Source organism: Ambystoma mexicanum, chromosome 7p (genome assembly GCF_040938575.1).
Source record: "Ambystoma mexicanum isolate Mex_15411 chromosome 7p, UKY_AmexF1_1, whole genome shotgun sequence".
In the NCBI taxonomy this organism is placed as follows: Eukaryota; Metazoa; Chordata; class Amphibia; order Caudata; family Ambystomatidae; genus Ambystoma; species Ambystoma mexicanum.
In genome coordinates, this window is record NC_090939.1 from 256261087 (window position 1) to 256280800 (window position 19714).

The 19714-nt window shown below is 46.0% G+C and overlaps 1 protein-coding gene across 3 annotated transcripts in view; it reads left to right on the forward strand.

Moving 5' to 3' along the window:
• Positions 1-19714, forward strand: part of GART (phosphoribosylglycinamide formyltransferase, phosphoribosylglycinamide synthetase, phosphoribosylaminoimidazole synthetase) — a 1418226-nt gene that overhangs the window by 235826 nt on the left and 1162686 nt on the right. For all 3 annotated transcript variants that reach the window (XM_069636266.1, XM_069636265.1, XM_069636267.1), the window contains exon 2: positions 13862-14023. In XM_069636266.1, the coding sequence (XP_069492367.1) occupies positions 13879-14023 (145 nt within the window). In that variant the 5' untranslated portion in view covers positions 13862-13878. The remainder of the gene's footprint in view (positions 1-13861; positions 14024-19714) is intronic.

A 19714-nucleotide genomic window follows, 5' to 3' on the forward strand; every position in this document is an offset into this window, starting at 1 on the left:
TCTTCCTCCCAATCTCGCCTCAACTGCGCCACCTCCTTTCCGACTTTTGCCATCATTAGTTCATAAATCCGGGAGACCTCATGGCCGCCGTCGGCATGAAACGTTTCAATGGCAGCATCTGGTTGTTGTGTCAATTCCGCCTCAGACCATGCTTTCTTCACCATCTTTACCAGCCTAGCGTATGTGATGTATTGTCCCCTATGCAGCCCCATATCCTCTCTGTGTATCAAATTCTATTTTTCCCCCCTTCTTGCCACGTCTCCTATGGTTGATACCCCTACTGGTTCCCAGTGTTCTCTAAAAGTCCTCCTAAATTCATCCACCCCCTTCAGTGCCACCAATGGTACCAGCGGAGAGTACGGAAACGGGTTCCCCATCAATTGGCAGCCCCTGCGCCAAATCTTCCTCCCTAGGTGTAGCAATGTGGACCCTCTTCCCTTCTGAGAGTCTGCTAACCATATCCATTCATTCAGGAAATAAGGTGTACACTCTGCCCTCAACAGTTTAGACTCTGGTGTGGGTTCCTCAGAGAGCCATCTTGCTACATATTGAAGCTGGTCGGCCAGATAGTACACCTCAGAGTTGGGTAGTCTAATCTCTCCCTGTTCGTACGGGTTCTGCAATTTCCACAGTGCTGTTCTGTTTCTAGAATTATGCCAAATGAATCCCCTGCAAATACTTTATATCTTGGTGAAAAAACGTTTAGGTATCATGTGCCGGACTTTTGCTGAATAGTGTAGTGATCTGGGTAGTACTATTATCTTCAATAGTCCCACCCTGCCCATCATAGTTAAAGGCAACCGGGCCCAGAATATCATACTGCGCACGATTTTACTCAGTGCTTTCTCCAAGTTATTTTTGTGTTCATCCTCGACTTTGATATATATCCACTCCCAGTACCTAAAGGTATCAGTTGCCCATCCTATCTGTAACACTGGTAGCTCGTGCTGTGGTATCCCCACATATCTGCCTAGGGTGAATATCATGGCCTTTTTTGGGTTAATAGCTATGCCTGGCAGTATCGCGTATCGGTCCATTACATCTAGGATATATTGCAGATTTTCTTCAGGGTATTTCAGATATAGCAACATGTCATCCGTATATAATGATATCAGATGATATCCCCCTTTCGTGTTGATTCCTATCTCGCCATATTGTTGTCTCAGATATCCTGTTAAAGGTTCCAGTGCCAGAATAAAGAGCATCGGGGACCAAGGACACCCCTGCCTGGTGCCTCTGCTAAGGGTCCATCTTTCCGAAGTGACCTGTCCTGTTCGGACTTGTGCCACCGGCTCACTGTTCAGCAGCTGGGCCCACTTCAGGTACCTTGGTCCTATCCCACATTCCTTCAGAACTGCCATCAACCATGGCCATTTGACCGAGTCGAAGGCTTTTACCACATCTAACGATATTATTGCCACTTCCTGAGGGCTCCCCTCTGTCCGGTCTATAACATGGTGAAGCCTCCTGAGAATATCGGAGATACCCTGCATGGGACATACCCAGTGGGACATATCCAGTCTGGTCAGGGTGTATCAGTTTGTTTATCATTGGCTTTAGTCTGTTCGCCATCAATGCAGTGACAATCTTGCTATCTTGATTGAGCATCGATAGCGGTCTACAAGAGCTATAGTCTTTGCTCAGTTTGTCTGGCTTGAGCAGGGGAATAATAATCGCTTCCCTGAGGGTCTCTGGCAGCCTGCCTTTGTCAAACGCCTCGTTTAACATGGATAACATCGGTGGAAGTGCATCAGCCTTGTATGTTTTATAGAACTCGCTCGGGAGACCGTCCGCCCCCCGGGGCCTTATTGGTGGGTAGTGTCTGGACCATGCGCTCCAGCTCCAGTGGGGCCTCTAAGTCCACCCTATCTGCCTCCACCGAGCTTGGGCACAGCTATCTCAGTCAATGTATCTGATATATCGATTTCCTCCTCCTCGATCTATTTGCGTATAGTCTCTGATAATATTCATAAAAGCATTCATTTACTTCTTCCTGAGTATCTGCCATCAACCCGTCCACTCTTTGCATTTCTCTAATTGCCTGTCTGCGGGCTTCATTCTTGCACAACCAAGCTAGTAGCCTACCCGGCTTATCACCAGTGTCCCCTGCATTTCTCTTGTAGTTGAAATATGATCCCCGCCTCTCCCGTGGAGCCCGCCCCCTCTTGCATTTTAGCCTCTATCTTCTATTCTGTGTCTTGCAATTCCTGCACTATGCCACCCTGTAGTCCTTTCAATTTCGAGATGGCTTCCCCCCTCACCACCACCTTGAATGCTTCCCATACTGTGCCAGCTGACTCCACTCCTCAGGTCTTCTCTAAATATCGTATCCTTCAGTGCTTCAGCTCTAAGCTTCCATGTTGGGATTCACGACCTGGGAGGTGAGATCTGCCACGTTACAATCAACGGCATGTGGTCTGAGAGGACTGCTGCTTTATATTCTGCACTTCTCATGCTTCCTGTTAATGTGCTGGATGGGAATATGTAGAACAACCTGGTGTGTAGGTCATGTGGTGCAGAGTAGTGCAAGTACCCTCTGTGCTGTGGGTGTAGGCTTCTCCACACATAAACCAAACTAAATCATTCAAGAGTGCCCCTCGGGTCTTTGCCACAGGAGCGGGCCTGGCCAGTTTCTTGTCCGGTCTATCAAGTTTGGGGTCCAATGTATAATATATCGTGGTTTCATTATTCGGGGCATATACATTAATGATATTCACCTCCTTGTTCCCCACCAACCCCTTCAATAATACCATTCTGCCGTCTGTCTCCGCCTCTTGCTGTAACAGTTTACTGCAGCCCTCCACAGTTATTGTCATTTTTGGGAGATTGGAACATCCTCCTACTTGTACGATTTCTGCTTCCCACAGCCCTCCTGATTCCGTTTAGGACTTCCTGGAACTCATCTGACAATCTGCAGATGTTAAGTCGAAGCCCATAGGTAGTAATGGGGGGGGGGCCTCTTCCAACACAAGATGATTAACTAATGTTGACGTGAGGTAAACAATTGCCATATAAAACCTCCGGGAACTCAATGTCAAGGTCATATGTTGTCAAAGCCCTTAGGTTCGGAACATGATGAAATAATCTTAATACATTTTCTTGATTCAAAATCAAGCTGTCTTTCAGATGTAATATCCGCTCAAGTAACAGGCTGATTTTGAGTTGGGAGCAGCTTGACCGAGGCCCTGACTTGCCTCTTGGGTCCGTCTTCGTTCTTTCAGTAGATTCTTTTCTGCCGGTAGCTCAGTTATGCATCTCGTCAGGGCATTCTTCCTACTTCCATAGTTTTGAAGGGGGGAGATTGGACTTCTCTGAGCCCTAGCCTCCTTGTCTCCCCATTTTACGGAAGCTACGCTCCTCCTGGTAAAGACATTTCTCTAGTTTCTCTCTACCGCACTACTGAATACTTGCACCACTTACTTGGGCAAATCAGCCGCTTCATGAAGCTTAATTGATCTTTCTTCTGTACTTTGTGGCTTTTTCCTAGTCACAAAATTGCTCGAAGTCATACTAAGGGAGTTGAAGCACCGGTCTGAGAGACGGTGGGCATCCCTGGAAGATGTCCTCCTGGGCTTCATTATTCCTTCTTTATCACTGTTTGCTTCTTAGGGGAATATGCATTCACAGATCTTAATGCTCGACTTGAAATTCTCGAGCTTGTGTCTTCATGTGAGAACAATGCCAACTCTAGTACGTCACTGCTTTCGCCATTAATGGGCTCATCATGTTGAACCACCTCCTTTTTCCTCATCTAGGGTTACCTCGAGGTCGTCCAAATGAGATTGCTCATTCTCCGTAGGGTGTAGAATCTGCTGTGACCTCATCTTCCGTCACAGTATATGTAGATAGTTCTAGCAAACCCTCCATCACCACTTCTTCTGGTCATGGTAGTGACTCCATTACTAGTTGCTGTGTATGACAGACGCTTGGTTCTGTAGACTTAACCTCAACTATTAAAGGCTGAGTCAAAGCGTTGCTCTGTTGGGAAGGTTCTTCCTGTTTAGGGAGAGTAAGATTTCTAATAAAAGACTGACTCCCATTGGATCTTTGCATTGATGGTGCAGATTTATTGGTTTGCTTTTTCTGCGCAGCCTCTCTGGGCTGTATTGTCCTTAGATGTTTTGTCGTAGGTTAACTCTGACTCGGGGGTATTGTGGTTTGGGTCCTAGGTCTACAACCAGTTGCATCATTGGGTTTTCGAAAAATACCAAATTCTTTTCATTTTCTCGTTGGTCTCATTTGCTGTTTCATTCGTTTTTGCAGCCCTTTTGCTAGTCTTTGGGCTACTCAATTCCGCCTGTCAATCCTCAATTCGAGTTACCTTTCAGACCAGAAAAAGCTGAAGTAGATACTGCGATCTGTTGCACTTATACGCCTTCCTGGAACTCAAAGGCACCTGCAGTCATAAGACTAGGGATTATAGGTGGCATCTGTGCTGATTGATTAATTTGTAGCTCCCTAGTAGCGATGGTATCTGCCTTTTTCCTGCTATAGTGGTGACGGCGATTGGCCAGGTTTCACACCTGACGTTCTTTTATTGTGTTTGTCCTTTGATAGGCTCCGAGATGCTATGTAATACATTTGAGAACCGGGCCAAGCTATTATCCAGCGGATTCTGTGTGCCCGTAATGAACCCCTCGACAAACATCTTTGTGTGCATCATAGCGATGATAGTGATTTGGTCCTTCAATTTCTCACTTAAATTCTCATACAATTTAATAAACGGCTCCAATGTGATGCATATTGCCACAAGGGTATTAGTATCCAAGCCCCGTTGGGCAGGAAGACTGTCACCTGATTCTTCCAATACTGGTTCGGAAAGTTCCCAGGGCTCTGAGGATTGCTTGGTCGGATGATTTTGGGGGAGGGGTGTTAATTTCAGCCCGTGCTCTTTTGAAAGCACCATTAGGTTTACTACTAGTCTCCTCCCCATCTAAAGGCTTTGTATATTGCTGCCGCAGGTGGTTATCATAATGTGGAGTAGGGCAACTATCAAATATTGAAGCCCCTGCATCTAAAGCTGCTAAATTAGTGGGCCATTAAAGATTGTTTTTGTCCCGTTGAAAAGGCCTGGCTCTTTAGTCACGGGTTGTCGGGCAGAATCTTTAAACTCTGTGCTTTCAGTGAAGTCAACAGGTTGGCATGTTGATGACTCCCGGTGATCGTTGGACAATGAACTCTCCTCAACGGAACTCTTACCCATCAGAGGAGCTGAATCGGGGGTAATGGCTAAAGTGCTCACCAGAAGAGCACAATCCAACACTTCTCCCTGGGAGCCCAGTTCTTCTTTTAGCAAGAGTCAACGCTCCTTGGCGGCTATTAGTTGGCGATTTCCTGTAGAAAAAGGTTGACTTGCTAGTAGAGATGTTGTCACGCACGTTGGTTTCTATATATTTGTAACTTAATAGGCAATACTGGAGTTTTAACTTGATAAAATCTGGAATTAAATCTTGCAGGCTTTTCCGAAAGGTGTGTAGAATTTCCACTGTCTGCCTCTGTCCTGTCAGAATCTGGGACATTAGCACGTCGGACGGACGCATTAAAGCAATATACTATAGAGCTTGGGGATGGCGGGAGCTCAGATTTAGATGCCCTACACGGCCCCCTCTTCTCCATTCGCATGCATGTTTGAACTCTTCCCCCTCACAAGCCCGATAGGAGCACTGTGGGGTGTGTATTGTGAAAACCCCACTGGATTGTGTCGCTGTTAGTGGGGGGCGTTGTCTCTTCGCTCTGTCTTTGTAGTGCCTCATATTGCAAATCATTTGTAAGGTCTACTGCAACCATTCGTGGTGCAGGGGTGTACTTGCCTGGGGAGGTTGCTTTGCTTGTTATGTGATTAATCCCAGCCTTCTCGGCACAATTGCGAGTAGCTGTGTCAGGCTTGCCGCAAACATTACTGCTCTGAGCTAACTCCCCGTGATACCATGAGCATGCAATACATCCATAAGGAGGGCTGTGCCTGCCCCGATCTTGACCTGAATGTCTAACGGGCAGCCGGCATCCCCCTAGGTCGGCTGCTTGGAAATGCAATCAATTGTCCTTCCCACACTTGCCGGCCAGACTCGACTCGACTCACCTCCGGGGTAGATAGTGCTTGAATAGCCTTTCTTCTCCCGTTTTCAGCACTCATTGCTCCGGCCTGCGAGAGTTCCTCGGGCTTCTCAGACGATCCTCCTGGGCTAGTACTGTTAGAATCTGTAGGGGTCCCCTGGATAGTTGTGGCCATAACGCCTTGCCTCGCCGACTCCCTCCTGACACTGACTGCACGGACTGCAATGCAACTCAGTGTCAACTCCGCGCCTGGGTAGGGGTTTTACAGGCAAGCTCCTCCTCTCTTCACAAACACGTTGAAAAGACCATCTCACCTGCACGGACTGCAACTCAGTGTCAACTCTATGTACCCACCCTTAATTTTGGGACAGTCAGATCTGAATTCCACAATAGCCAGGTGATATTCTGTTCCAGTGTTTTTTCCGTAATCCATCCTCGGAACCAAGAGTGCTCCACTGTTTACATGTCGGAGCTTGAATAGGTTTACTTGGACAGGACTAAGGACTTTAGTAACTGAGGGGGCTCTGTGCCCGTTTGGTGGGATAAACGAGTAGCTTGGGTAGCGGGGTGCTGGAAGCGGCTGCACTCAGGCAGCGTGGCTTGAAGCTGTGAGTCTATTGTTGGGTCCCCTTCTCTAATCTTACGGTGCTCTTTGGTCCTCTGGAGGTGCGGGTTAGCTCTCTGTGTGATTGCACTGATGGAGTTCAGCGCTGGGTCCATCTTGCTTTCCTGGTAGGTGAAGTTTGTTTTTGCTCTCCAGCACCGTCCTTTTCGTACGTGCGCTGGCGTCTCCCCATAGCATTGGCTCTCTAGTTTTGTTGTTGTGACTTTCATTGGAGGGTGGTATATTGGTATTTAGGAGGCTCTGCCATTGTGGATTCTTTTATTGTTCTACTACTGTTTTATTTTAATTGTTTTTTAAAACACTTTTAAACACAGAATAACTTACAGATTCTTATACTCCTTATTTGCATGACCTTGTACTACCAATTTGTCTGTATGCCCCCACCCTCCAACTCCCCACACCCACCTCCCAGCCTATTCCACCTACATCGTTCTGCCTCCATGCATCGGACTGTATTGTACATTGTCTCTAATCCACCAACTGTGACAGGGCAGGTGTTTCCCTTTGCAACGTGGTGTGCGCCAAGGCCATCAATTCTTGCACCATGTGTTTCCATGCATCCAAGTCCACATTTTGTTCACCTTGGCCCCAACGGGACGCCTCTTGCCACACTGAGGTTTCTGCCAGCGTCCATTTTTGTAGATCCTCCACCACTGGTGTACATCCGGCCCCCTGTGCACCTTGCAACCCATTGCTATCCTACGCTTTGCCAAAATGTATGCCAGATCTTTCAACTTACTGACATGCTGCCTGCATCGGGAGCGCAAAAATGCCAAGCATACAAGCTGTGGGAGATCCAATGTCTAACGTTATACCTGCCTTGGCTAAGTCCTGGGCTATCTCTGCCCAATATTGTTGGATCCTGTTGCAAACCCAAAACATGTGCACCAGGTCTGCATTGATCAATCTACATTTTGGGCAGGTATGTTCTGTTCCGTTGCTAAATTTGGCTGTCTTCTTGCATGGTTAGATACGCCCTATGTGTTACGTTTAACTGAATCAGCTGGACACTTCTTTGTTTTAAACTAATGCTCTGCCCCACACTGCGTCTGTCAATTCCTCCTGCTTCCCAACTATGCCTAGTCTGTTCTAGCAGATCCCCCCCCCCCCCCCGTCCTGACCACCTTCTGAAATATCATGAAATGTTTCTATTCTTATATCTTCCTGTAATACCTCGCCTGCACCGTCCATCTCTGCTGTATTTTGGCGAGGAGTGAAGCGTGCATTATATGTTGCCCTTCATGTATGCCTAGTTCAGAAGTGAGTGCCCTGAAGTCCATTGGTCTACCTTCCTGTACTAAGCGTCCGACTGTCACTATCCCCATGGGTTCCCAGTACTTTCTTATGTTTAATCTGTTAATCTGTGTTGTGTGTCCTCCACTTTTAGTTTCACCAGTGGGATCCGGGGGGAGTCGGGTGAATCTTTCGCTAGAAAGCGACAAGCCCTAACATAAACACCAGTGGTGGCTTTGGAAATTGCAGTGCCTCGGTCCATATCGCCTCCCTCAAGAAGAACTGGGTGCATGCCGGCTGCAGCAACTGCGTATACTGGGTTTGCTCATCAGACAGCCGATTTGTGACACATTGCAGCTGGCACGCTACAAAATATGCCTCAAAGTTGGGCACTTTTATGCCATCTTGATCGTACGGCCTTTGCAGTTTCACTAGTGCCATCCGACATCTTGTGTTATGCCATTGGAAGCTTCGGCATATTGTGTCAAGTCTCTTAAAGCCTTTGGGTATGTTGTATGGGGCATTAGTGAAGAAGTGCAGAAGCCTCGGGAGCACTACCATCTTTAACAGCGCTGCCCTCCCCATAACAGAGAGCGGCAGTCTGGCCCAGAAAATCATGGACTTCTCTATTTTATTTACCGCTTTGTGTGTTCTGTAATTGTCCTATCTTAGGGTCATGAAAGATATCCACCCACAGTATCGAAATGTGTCCACCTCCCACTTAATCAGTAGTACTGGCAATGTGTTCAGGGGTCTCCCTCTATACCCAGCTAAGGGAAATGGGCATGATTTTTTTACATTGATCGTGATACCCGACAGTTCTGCGTAGCGCTTGAGCACATCTAGAATATACTGGAGGTTGGTTTCTGGGTGCTGTAAGTACAGTAGCATATAAGCATATAGAGAAATCAAATTGTCCATGCCACATACTGCTATGCCCGCTTCTTGGTATTCGTTCCTGAGATACACCGCTCATGGCTCAAGAGCCAGTATGAATAACATGGGAGACCATGGGCCGTGCCTTGTCCCTTTCTCTAGCAGTCATCTCTGAGGCCCTTGGTCAGGCCCAGTTAGATACCAAGGATGCGGAGGATTGCCACATTAATGCTGTAAAATGGTTGTTTATTAAGTAGATTATTTCTGACCTTAATCAGTGTGTATCTAGTTTAGATTTCTGACGATGGGCAGATTCTCTCAACAAGGTTGTCCCACAGACACCTACCGAAAGGATAGATCTGGAATGTCTAACGGATTGGAGTTACCTACAGGTCTCTCCTAATATGGTGGAGACCACTTGTCAAACTGACCCAATTAATTTTATTACCGGGGTAACTGCTGTTGAAAAATGCAATGATCACCAGTTGGATTTTACTTGTCTTGTTTCTGATACTGTGTTAATTGCTGCACCTGTTAAACCTCTTAGCAATATAATATCATCAGTGCAAATAACTTCGGATTCGGTTTTCTCATCTGAGGGATATACGTTCAAATAAATCCCAAATGCTGCAGATTGTTGACTTTACTTACACCAAAGATAGTTGATTATGGATCACAGAAATGTCATTATTACTAACATGGCCAAGCCAGAAAGGACTGAGACCAGCCAGGCCTTACTGAATAAGGTCTTGTCCTGGCTTCATGCGGAAGTTGGCCAAGGATGTAAGACGTCAAGATCTGAAACTCTATGCGGCAGATTCAACTTTCAGAATGGTGCTTTGAAAGTAACAGACTGCATAATTATTGGTTGTGGTAAGAGCAACCTGCTTGCTTTTCTGAACCGGTACAAGAGGCTGAACAATTTGTCACTGGATTCAACTTTGAGAATTATTTTAGACTGACCCTTGCTTCCTTTTTTAACAAGTAGATTTCTTTGTATTTTTGGTTATCCTGATTAGTACGTTTTAGTCCTGTATTTTTTACTTTCGCTTTTTAGCTCTTTCTTGTTACTGTATCTTTTGGACAGATGTTATTTCTGAGAAATCGTCCTCCACGTACGACTCATTTTCTGCTTTATGCTTTTTGTGTTTGTCTTGTTTAGCGCTTCTATGCCTACGGGCTCTGTTCCAACGCTATAGAAATAAACACATGAAAAATAAAATCCGGCAGCCTTAGTCCCTTTTCCAAATCTTATCCATTGTGATGCCATTCACAAGGCATCTACTTGGACTCTGACCTCCACTTTGTGCATATCCTTCTGTCTTGCTATGAGCTCCAGGTAAGATGCTCAATTTGGGGAGGTGGTTCTCAAGCACCTGTTCAAGTAGACTGGAAATGGGACCATCCACCCCGTTGTACTATGTGCTTGGGAGTCTCCCAAAAGTATGGAAGGAAAAGGTGCTGGGCACATTTACTTTTAGTGGTAGAGTTCCCAAGGAGAAACTGCATTTTGCACTCTATGGCAAGTGAATACTCGCAGCGGATGGGAGCTTGGCGAGAACGCTCTACAGCCTTGCTGTCTGTCTATGATTCTGAACTCTTCCTTTCGGAGGTTAAGGAGGAATTGCTAACCTGGACACTTCTCGCATGATTGAAGTCTTCTCAACAGGACGACTGAGTGTTTCCCCTTATGTATTAAATGAGATTTTTGACTTGTGATTTAGGAGGAGGTGATGAAGCAAGGTGAGGTGTGTACACTGCCTCTTAAATTAATACTTGCATACCAGTTAATTCCTCAATTCACGGGAATCATTTTCATTTTTCTTTTTCCCAAGACTTACTATTCCGCCCCTTCTCTCAGGCATTTAAATACTCTATTCCACAGACTCTGAAAGCAAGCGTCACTTTCTTACACAATCCGAAGGTGTTCTGGTACTGCCTGTATCCTGTCAATGCCTTCTTTCATGTTTGTTTAGTTTTTATAAGATCTAAATAATATTTAGGGGCTGACTCATGGAATGTGTGCGCCGAAAAACAGGGATTTGTGCACCATTCTGCCCGCAAAGCCCTGTATAACAAATGGGGATTTGCAGGCAGAATGGCTCACAAATCCCTGTTTTTCGGCACACACATTCCATGAATCAGCCCCTTAGTTTGGTATGATCTATGTGAGTCCTAAGTGCAAGGTGATGAGCAGACAGCCTAATCTTAAGGTCTTTTGGTGCGGCTATACCGTGTTTTATCAATGAATGCTGTGCAGTTTTACATTTTCGTACCAATCCGTTTCTGCAAGAGGAACGTTGTAATGGTTGATCAGGTAACTTGTAATTGTCCAATTCCTTTTGCTGCTGGGAAGTAACTTTTGTTTTACGCTGTGTTTGTCTCACTTGTGTTACAACTGCATGATCTGGACCCTTGACCGCACCAAGAGCACATCGAGCCTTATAAAAAATGGGTGACGTATTTTTATCAAAGCATTTTTTTCATTGGACTGCTTTACTGTTCAAGCTGATCTTCAGTCGATACCAAACAACCAACTAATAAATCGATGGTTAGAATAACTAGTAAATATGGAACATGTGGGTGGGCAGAACTACCACACGTTTTAAAACCAAAAAAGGTTTAAACATATAGGTATCCTTCCTTCAGGTACTGCTCCATTTTAAACCTGCTCTCTCCATATTCTCCCTTTCCAGCCATACAGCGTGATCAGATAAGTGTGCCTTCTCTGAGGTCTGCACCCCTACTGACTTGCCATAGCCAGTTTTATCCCCTTGGAGGCTAAGGTATATCTTCTGCCTTTTGATCCGGATACCAGTTTTATCCCCTTGGAGGCTAAGGTATATCTTCTGCCTTTGGTCCGGATAGGTTGTGCCTCATTCTTTGAACTTTCCATTCTGATTCGGCATACCCCTTTTTGCTCTTAACATTCGCTGTTCAGAGTATGATCGGCCTTAGAGATTTGCAAATTGCCTGGTAGCGTAAATAAGCTCTAATGTGTACATGCTCAGAGTTAAGTGCGTGGTGTCGGACACCATCTTGGCATCTCCTGCACTGTGCAGTATGGCGCTGGGTTCTTACTCTGTTTCTCCTCGCAAGCCAGCATCACCCAGAGAGGATTGAAGCATAGAAACCATAGCCACCTTCTTGCTTCCTCTTGGCCTTTGCTCGGGTAATGACATGACATGATGGTTTTTCATATAGCGCCTATACACAATGTGTTTCAAAGCAAGGGAGGGAACAAGGGAAAATGCAATGACGTTCTTACAGGCCATGAACAGTAAGGAGGTGAAATTAACTATCGTACTCAGCCTGATGACATTTCAGATAGTACAAGAGCTAAGACATAAATAAGGATGGGAGTGGGAAGGAAATGGAAACAGATAGGCGACTACCGTTTTAGGCCTGATGACATTTCTATTAGAGCCGGATAAAACAAAAAGTGAGGGAGAGGCGTGCAGAAAGGGAGGGGAGGAACAAAACAAGCGACTATCATACTAGGCCTGACAACATTTCAGATGGTGCTGGAGGGGCAGGAGGAGGAAAAAACAAGTAAGGGGATGGGGGAGGAGACAGACGAGGTTGCCATCATACTAGGTCCAGGGACAATTCTGATAGAGTAAGTGCATAGAAGAAAGTAAGGGAAGGAGGGGAGGAGATGGGAAAAGGGAGAGGAGGAGAGAACAGAGTAAGCAGTCAAAAAGTGTGGAGAAGCAAGAGGGGAGAGCGAATACAATTGTAGAAGTCAGTAGTAACACATAATGTTGCAAGCCTGGATACAAGATGAAGATGGGAACAGCATGATTCAGGGCCACCATGAGAAAGGGTGACGCACCGTGAATCAATGAAGTCCATAAAAGGCAGATCCAGCATTGGTCACAAGACTGATGGTGAAACCAGAATGTATCAGGACAGACCCCTGCAGAAGTAGGCTGACGGGGAGGTGGGGCAGGGTAGAAGAATCCAGCATAACAGGCAACACCTGTGTGTTAGAAGGGGGTGGCGGGAGGAGTACAAGGGAACATCACAGGGGGACCAGAGGGGCGGGGGATGGCCTGTGGGGACAGAGGGAGTAAACACATGTTGATGCATGCTTACCTGTTGTATGAGCAGTGGTCCTTTTCTTCGACAGCCCTTCACTTCTGACGCCTGGGCGAGCGACGCCCTTGATCTAAGAGTTGAGAGCAGGAAGGAAGAGGCAGGGCTAATGCTTTTGTTACCAAAGTTCTTGAACTCTGGCTCCTGCAGGCTGGCTGATTTTTGTTCTTGTCTATTATGCCTACATTTGCACCAGTTCCTTGCACTGTAGGCATTATATGTAGTGCACCTTGGACTATGTGGCCTGCAGCTCATCCTTCCACCAATGATCTTCACAGGGGGGGGGCAGGGCAGTAAATGCTGTGTCTCTGGGACAGTAGCAGGCAAGCTGAAAACCTGCCTCGTCTGCCCTCGGGGAGGCATATCAGGTAGCGGATGGACCAACCCAGTCTCTAGTAGCACGCTACTGTCCCACCCACCCCCTTTTCAGCTTAACATGAGGAAATCGAGGAACTGCTTCGCTTGATTTGTGTTCTGGGTCTGTGGAGTAGGCGACTGAATGAGCGCTTGAAGTTTCCAACATTGTTGATTGCATATTTTTGCTAAGGGATTTGGGGATTTATTTATTTCCCCTGACTAGTGTGTGGGGGTTGGGAGATGTGGGCGCTAGGGTGGTTTTCCAGTTGCAGGTGTTAGATAAAATATCAAAGTAGAGGCAAGAGCTGATTGACATTCCCATTTAACCCCGGTGTTGCATCCAAGTACGCAGTGATGGCCATTATGTTAGCCTTGGCTCCATACTTTGCACAGTTTTTGTGTTTTGGTCACAGCTCGAGGTGGACATGATTATTATGTGCTTTGCAGAAAAGGTACGATTTGCAGAATGTAGATGTTTTAGCACCTTTTGCTGCTGCCTATTGAAAAGTGCGCTAATGCCAGTGATTCATGATTACTAGCAGGATTCCACAAATGACACTATAATGCACAGAAATGCAGATTTCATAACATTTGTTGAAATATTATTTTTCCCCTCAGATTAACCAAACCACATAATGGATAACAGGGTGCTTGTGATTGGCAGTGGAGCTAGAGAGCATGCACTGGCCTGGAAGTTGGCCCAGTCGCCACATGTAAAGCAAGTGATTGTTGTCCCAGGAAATGCAGGGACGGCAGACAGTGGAAAAATATCGAACGCTGGTAAGGAAAATTTAAATATGAAAGAAAATGGTATGCGTGTGCAGCCAGTTCCGGGAAATAATGTTGTCCTTGACCTTTATTGCTTTTATAATAACAGTTGGTCATTTTTATTGTGTTTTGTTACATTATGTGCATTTTCTTGTATCCCAGTGTGGTGTAATTTCTATGGATAAGTGCATGCACTAATTGTATATTTGGGTCAACCTCTTTTCCCCTCCCTTGAATTAAGCCTGACTGCATTGCCAATTTGAGGTTTGGCTTCCATTTTCAGCTGGGTGTTCTGTCCCACCTTAAGGTTAGCGTTTGGATAGCCCTCAGCAGAGTTGTGAGAAAAGCACCTTAATGCACTTAAATGTAAGTGTATTATGGCTTATTGCAGGAGTTGGGTCGGTCTTTGCGGAAAGTTGGAATTTTAAAGGGAGTAATGCTTTACTCTAGTGAGTCTTGTGTACTTAACTGGGGGGCTGCTGCCCGGTGTCATAGTGCATGCACAGGGGAACATGGAATATTCGGGAGGGAACACTCTGTTGGTGTATTTTGAGCGAGTTAGTCACAGGAACTGCACAGACAGGAGCTAGCCGGAAGCAAAAGAGATACACAGAAATGAGAAAGGCAAGCAAAATACATGGTAACAAAGATTGATCAGAGTAAGGGAAAGGATCACCAGAGAAATTGGCACCATCCCTGGGGATTGATACTAGCATATTGCTTTTAACAATTGTACAGTTGCGTCATGGGTTGGACGTGCTGAAGTGATGGTTTTACTTGGTGTAACTCTAAAGCTGGTGACCATGCCCTTAGACTGGTATAACTCACACAGACTAGAATGAGGCAACTGAAGACTTTCCAAAACTAGAGTTGCATGGATGCACTCCCTGGCTTAGTTAATATAAACCACTAGTATGAAGGTATTAAAGAATTGTAGGATGCAGGGGAGATAACACAACCCTGGCACTGAGGTAGAAAATCAAAAATGAACACGTGTCCTGGATGTGGGCACTCCAGTCCCACACACACACCAATATACTGTAAATACTGTCAAATGTTCACAATACTTGTGAAGACAAGTACAAAAGAAGTAAAAACAGTATTTTGTCATCAAAAGAGAATATTTTGTTAATCATCAAAAAATGAGCTCGACGTATTTCCGGATATACCGTTTCTCAAGAGCAAGAATTCTACAGAACAACATAAAAAAAGATTTTCAGTCAAAGTTGCATACAAATACTTCCACATATGTTTGCGAAATAGATGTCAATTAGATTTCAGTGAAAATATGCATGAGTTTAACCAATTTCAGACAGAACATTACCAGACTACAAACCGCAAAGGAGAAAGTAATAATAAGAGTTAAAGCCAAATAAAGAGTTGAAACCAAATGAAAGCTCAAATCCAATCATTAACACAATAGTGATTAGCTGTATTGCCAATCAAGAATAGAGCATGCTGCATCAGTAAAAGCAAAAGGTAAATGACTGGATAACTCTGACATCACCTCACTTCACCAAGCCACCACTGTGAAAAATGAAGTCGTTACACACCCCTTACAGCCTATAGCAACCAATAAGTAAAAATAGATACCAGAAAAGAAAAACTCTCAAAGTTTAACACATTAGCAGAAGAGCACGGTACACTGCCGCTAGCCTAATAAACCAACATAAAAAGGGTTAAAAAATGAAAAAGGTTTGCCCAAATCAGTTTACGAGAACCCACCATGCACTTGTCTTCCGTTGTGCTGCACACCAGGATGTTGTCCACGTGCTGGATGATTGTGCTGTGCATTTGCAAGTTTCTTGGGTCCATCTGGATCACCCTATTGAACACCTAGGTGACTGGCAATGCCCTTGTGAAAAACAAGTATGTTGCAACCTCGTCCCGTGATGAGTGGAGAAGTGAACGCATTGAGATACTGTGACTCTGAATGCAATGGGATGGAGAAGAATGCATTCTTCAAATCAGTGACTGTAAAGCATGTCGCTTCTGTAGATATATTACATAAGATTGTGGTTGGGTTTGGCACAAGTGGAAACTCTGCTTCCACTACGTTGTTCAAGGGGTGGAGATCATGAATGAATGCCCACGCCCCACCTTTCAATTTCGTGACTGGGTAAATGGCTGAATTATATGGGGATACTGATGTTTTATTATGCCTGTCACCATATTGCGAGGAGTGTCATATATATATATATATATATATATATATATATATATATATATATATATATATATATATATATACACCCTCATCTGCCTCACGTGATAGTGGGTATTGTTTAACCTTGGGCAACAGTGCCCCTTCCGTCACTTAGATGCGGAACGCCCCTACTCCCTTCAACAACCCTACATCATGGGGGGCCACTGTCCATAGTACCTCTGGTACTTTTTTCAAATCTTCCCGCAAGTGAGTTGATGCCTTGCTCACTATCTGCATCCTGTGGGGGACCTGTCTCTACTCTACCTGACATGGAATGCATATCTGAAATACCATCTCCCCCTCTTCTCAGTCCTCTGTGAACAGCTGTTCATCAGTCAAGTCTGTTAGTCTTAATGTCGGATCAATACAGAGGACCGTGCACCACTCTATACAGTCTTCATAGTTTTTCCCACACAATATTACCATGTGCTGCTTCTAAGTGTATTGTGAGTGGTGTTCCTGATACTATATCTTTGTGTACTGCTGGTCTAAACAAACATTCTGTGGCCAACCAGAATACCCTGTCTTTCATTATGGGTACCCACCCTGGCATGTCCATGCTCTGCCATAGTACATACTGCACTCCTACCCTACCTTTCTGCTGCTGGGGCAACTGTGTTTGTGGCACAGGGGCAGCCCTGCTTTTTGCAGTGCTAGCTACCGCCATCCTACCTATCCTGTTTCGGAGGGTATGGGACCAGTCCCTCTTGCTCACCAATCTCCCTTTTTTTCTCCCGCTCTCCCCTTCTTCCATCTTCTCCTCCCTTCTCTGTCTTCTTCCCATTCCCAGTCATCCCATGTTCCCCTCTGCCAGGCCCTGCTCCTCCATTCTCATCAGTGTCCTCAAGAGTCCGCTTCGAACCCCACAGAGCTCTCCTCCACTTCCGGGGTCTCTTTAATTAAAAGTTTTCCCAGACATCCAGCCATCTGGTGTTTCCCGCTGCTCCTTGCACCACCTCCTCCTTTTTCCAGACATCCTTCTCCATCACACTTTCGGCTGCTTTGTACACAGTTTCTAACTGCTGCAGCACAGTTTTTTCTATGTCTCTGCCTAGTACTTCTTGTTACTGGCAGCTGTTCTCTCAGTAATGACTCCAGCCTCTGGCTTTCCCTTCCCCATTTCTGCATTGCCCCTACGTGGGGACACCCGTGTGGGTTTGTGTACTCCACTGCAGACTTAAGCGTAGGGTTCTGTCAAGAATCGGCCAGAACCTGGAAATTGTGGGACAAATGGAAGCTAAAACCCATCAACCTGTGGCTAAGAGTACACCCAAAATGGCTGCCAGCATTGGACGTAGTAAGTAACAGGAAATGCTGTCTCGAGTGGGAAGCAGACAGAGACCATCCTGATTTAAATGTAGGGAAACAGCCGTGAGCTGCTTTGCTACTCTCATGTTGCGTTCGTGTCAAGCAGCCGTGATTTCTGCTCTTCGTCCAAGATCTTTGCTGCCGGCTATCCTAACACTTACATTCCTGATCCCAGTAATTCTCTGCTTTTAAGCTTGACCTCCTACTCTCTGCTGACCACCTTCTTGGCTCCCTTTTGTCTCGCACACCTCTCTCCTTCCACCTTTCTTCCCTGCTGGATCTTGACTCGCTTGATCCCCCCCTCCTCTTTGAGCTCCATTCAGTAGTGCTCCTTGTCTCTACTAACATTGCAGCAGCCCCCTATTGCAGCGGCATCCTCAATCTTCCCGCGCCCCTCACATTCAGCTTACCGGCAGTGGTTCTCTGAGCATGCCCTCCGGGCGCCTTGGGTTCCCTGCTACTGCAATCTCATACTTGTGCTCCTCACTTCAGCTGCTGCCTCTGCCTCGGCCACACATGCTCCTTGCCATATTTAACTACGGCTGTCTCCCAGACCTTGCTTTCCTCACATTATTGACCCACAGCTGCTACAATCTTCATCCGCATCCTATATCATCAGAGCCCTTCTGACATTGCCTTCCTTCTTACACGCTTCTTGCAGTAAGGGCCAATCTTGTTGCTTCCTCTCCTTGCTGCCCAGCCTCCATCTGATTGCGCACTATCACAAGCCGTCTTTGATCTTGTACTCATTTCCACATAAATCTTCTCCAAGAACCTACTATATATCTAACTTCTGAGTCCTCACCTGGCTCTGCCTCACCTCCTTGGATCCTCAAGTATCACCCGACCACTCTATCACCACAGGTATTGCTCGACACCTGGGAACCTTTGGAGGATCCATCCATCTCACCCAGCCTGGAACCCACTTCCACAAGACGGATAGAAGACCGGACTACCCACAGTTTCTTTCCCCCTGATTTAGGGTTTTTCCTTGATTCTGCACGACCCCCTGTCTCCAGTCAGGGGACTGAAAGAGTAGGGGATTATCCTACCCTCATCAAGAACTCGACAACAACCTCTGGTCGGTGTGTTTCAGATCGTAATTGTGACCGGTATGGCGCATAGGGATGGGGTGGTGCGGTGGGCTCTACCGCCGTGTCACTACATTTCCCGACCTTGTTGGCGGGTTCCTCCTTTTTCTCTTCCTAGAGCTTCCATAGGCCTAAAATATTTTGCCTACTCTTTAATTTGGCGCCTACAAATATGAGAACATGTTTTCTATGGTGTCCACATCGAACGTTGCTTCTCCTGGCCATTCTCGAAAGCACTGCCCAGCACCCACTAGAAGTGGTATTTAAAAATAAAAAAATTGTATCTCCATACTCTGGCAATTTATTACATAAGTGGTCCAGGGGCGTATCCATTATCCCACGAAAACACCATCCTCCACCCTATAGTTAACTCTGACTCACTTACCACAGTTGAGAATTTCCTACCCTTATTCTCGTGCAATTTAGCTTCCCTCCCAATATGTTTTGTGTGTGTGTGTGTGCATTCACGCTTTCTATTCACATCAGTCACACCAAAACAACATGGCTTTCTCCACAGGCCTGCCCAATTACTCTAATCAAACTCACTGGCCCTCTCCACAGGCCCACACAATTCTAACTACCTGCTACTCTATTTTTAATATACAACTACCTGGTTCCTCCACCTCTGGCCACTGAGCTGATTCAACAATCTACTAAGCACTACTATTCACAGCAACTCTTGTGCCAGCCCTTTCCCCTCGGCCAACACAATATACCACACTATTTCTAATCTACAATAAATCGGTGCTTACCTTCTCCCAATACCGATAAAGAATGACGCAACTATACAGTCGCATGCACCATGCCCCACTCCCATCTAATGGAAGTCTGCCACCATCTATACACTCCTCTGTACTACTTCAGATGTGCCCGCCACACACAACTACTACGGCCGATTGTCCTCCATCCTCCTCCACCCCCCGTCTTCCTTCCCCACCCCCTCATAAAATGCGTCCTATACACCATAAAACCCCCGCCGCGTGCGCATATGCACAGTAATGCATGTTCATGCAAGGATACACTTGCATGCTTTAGATATCCTTGAGCCCTCGTAGTGCTGAGTCTTCCCCCACTGCCTGCACCTCCACCTGAGCACGG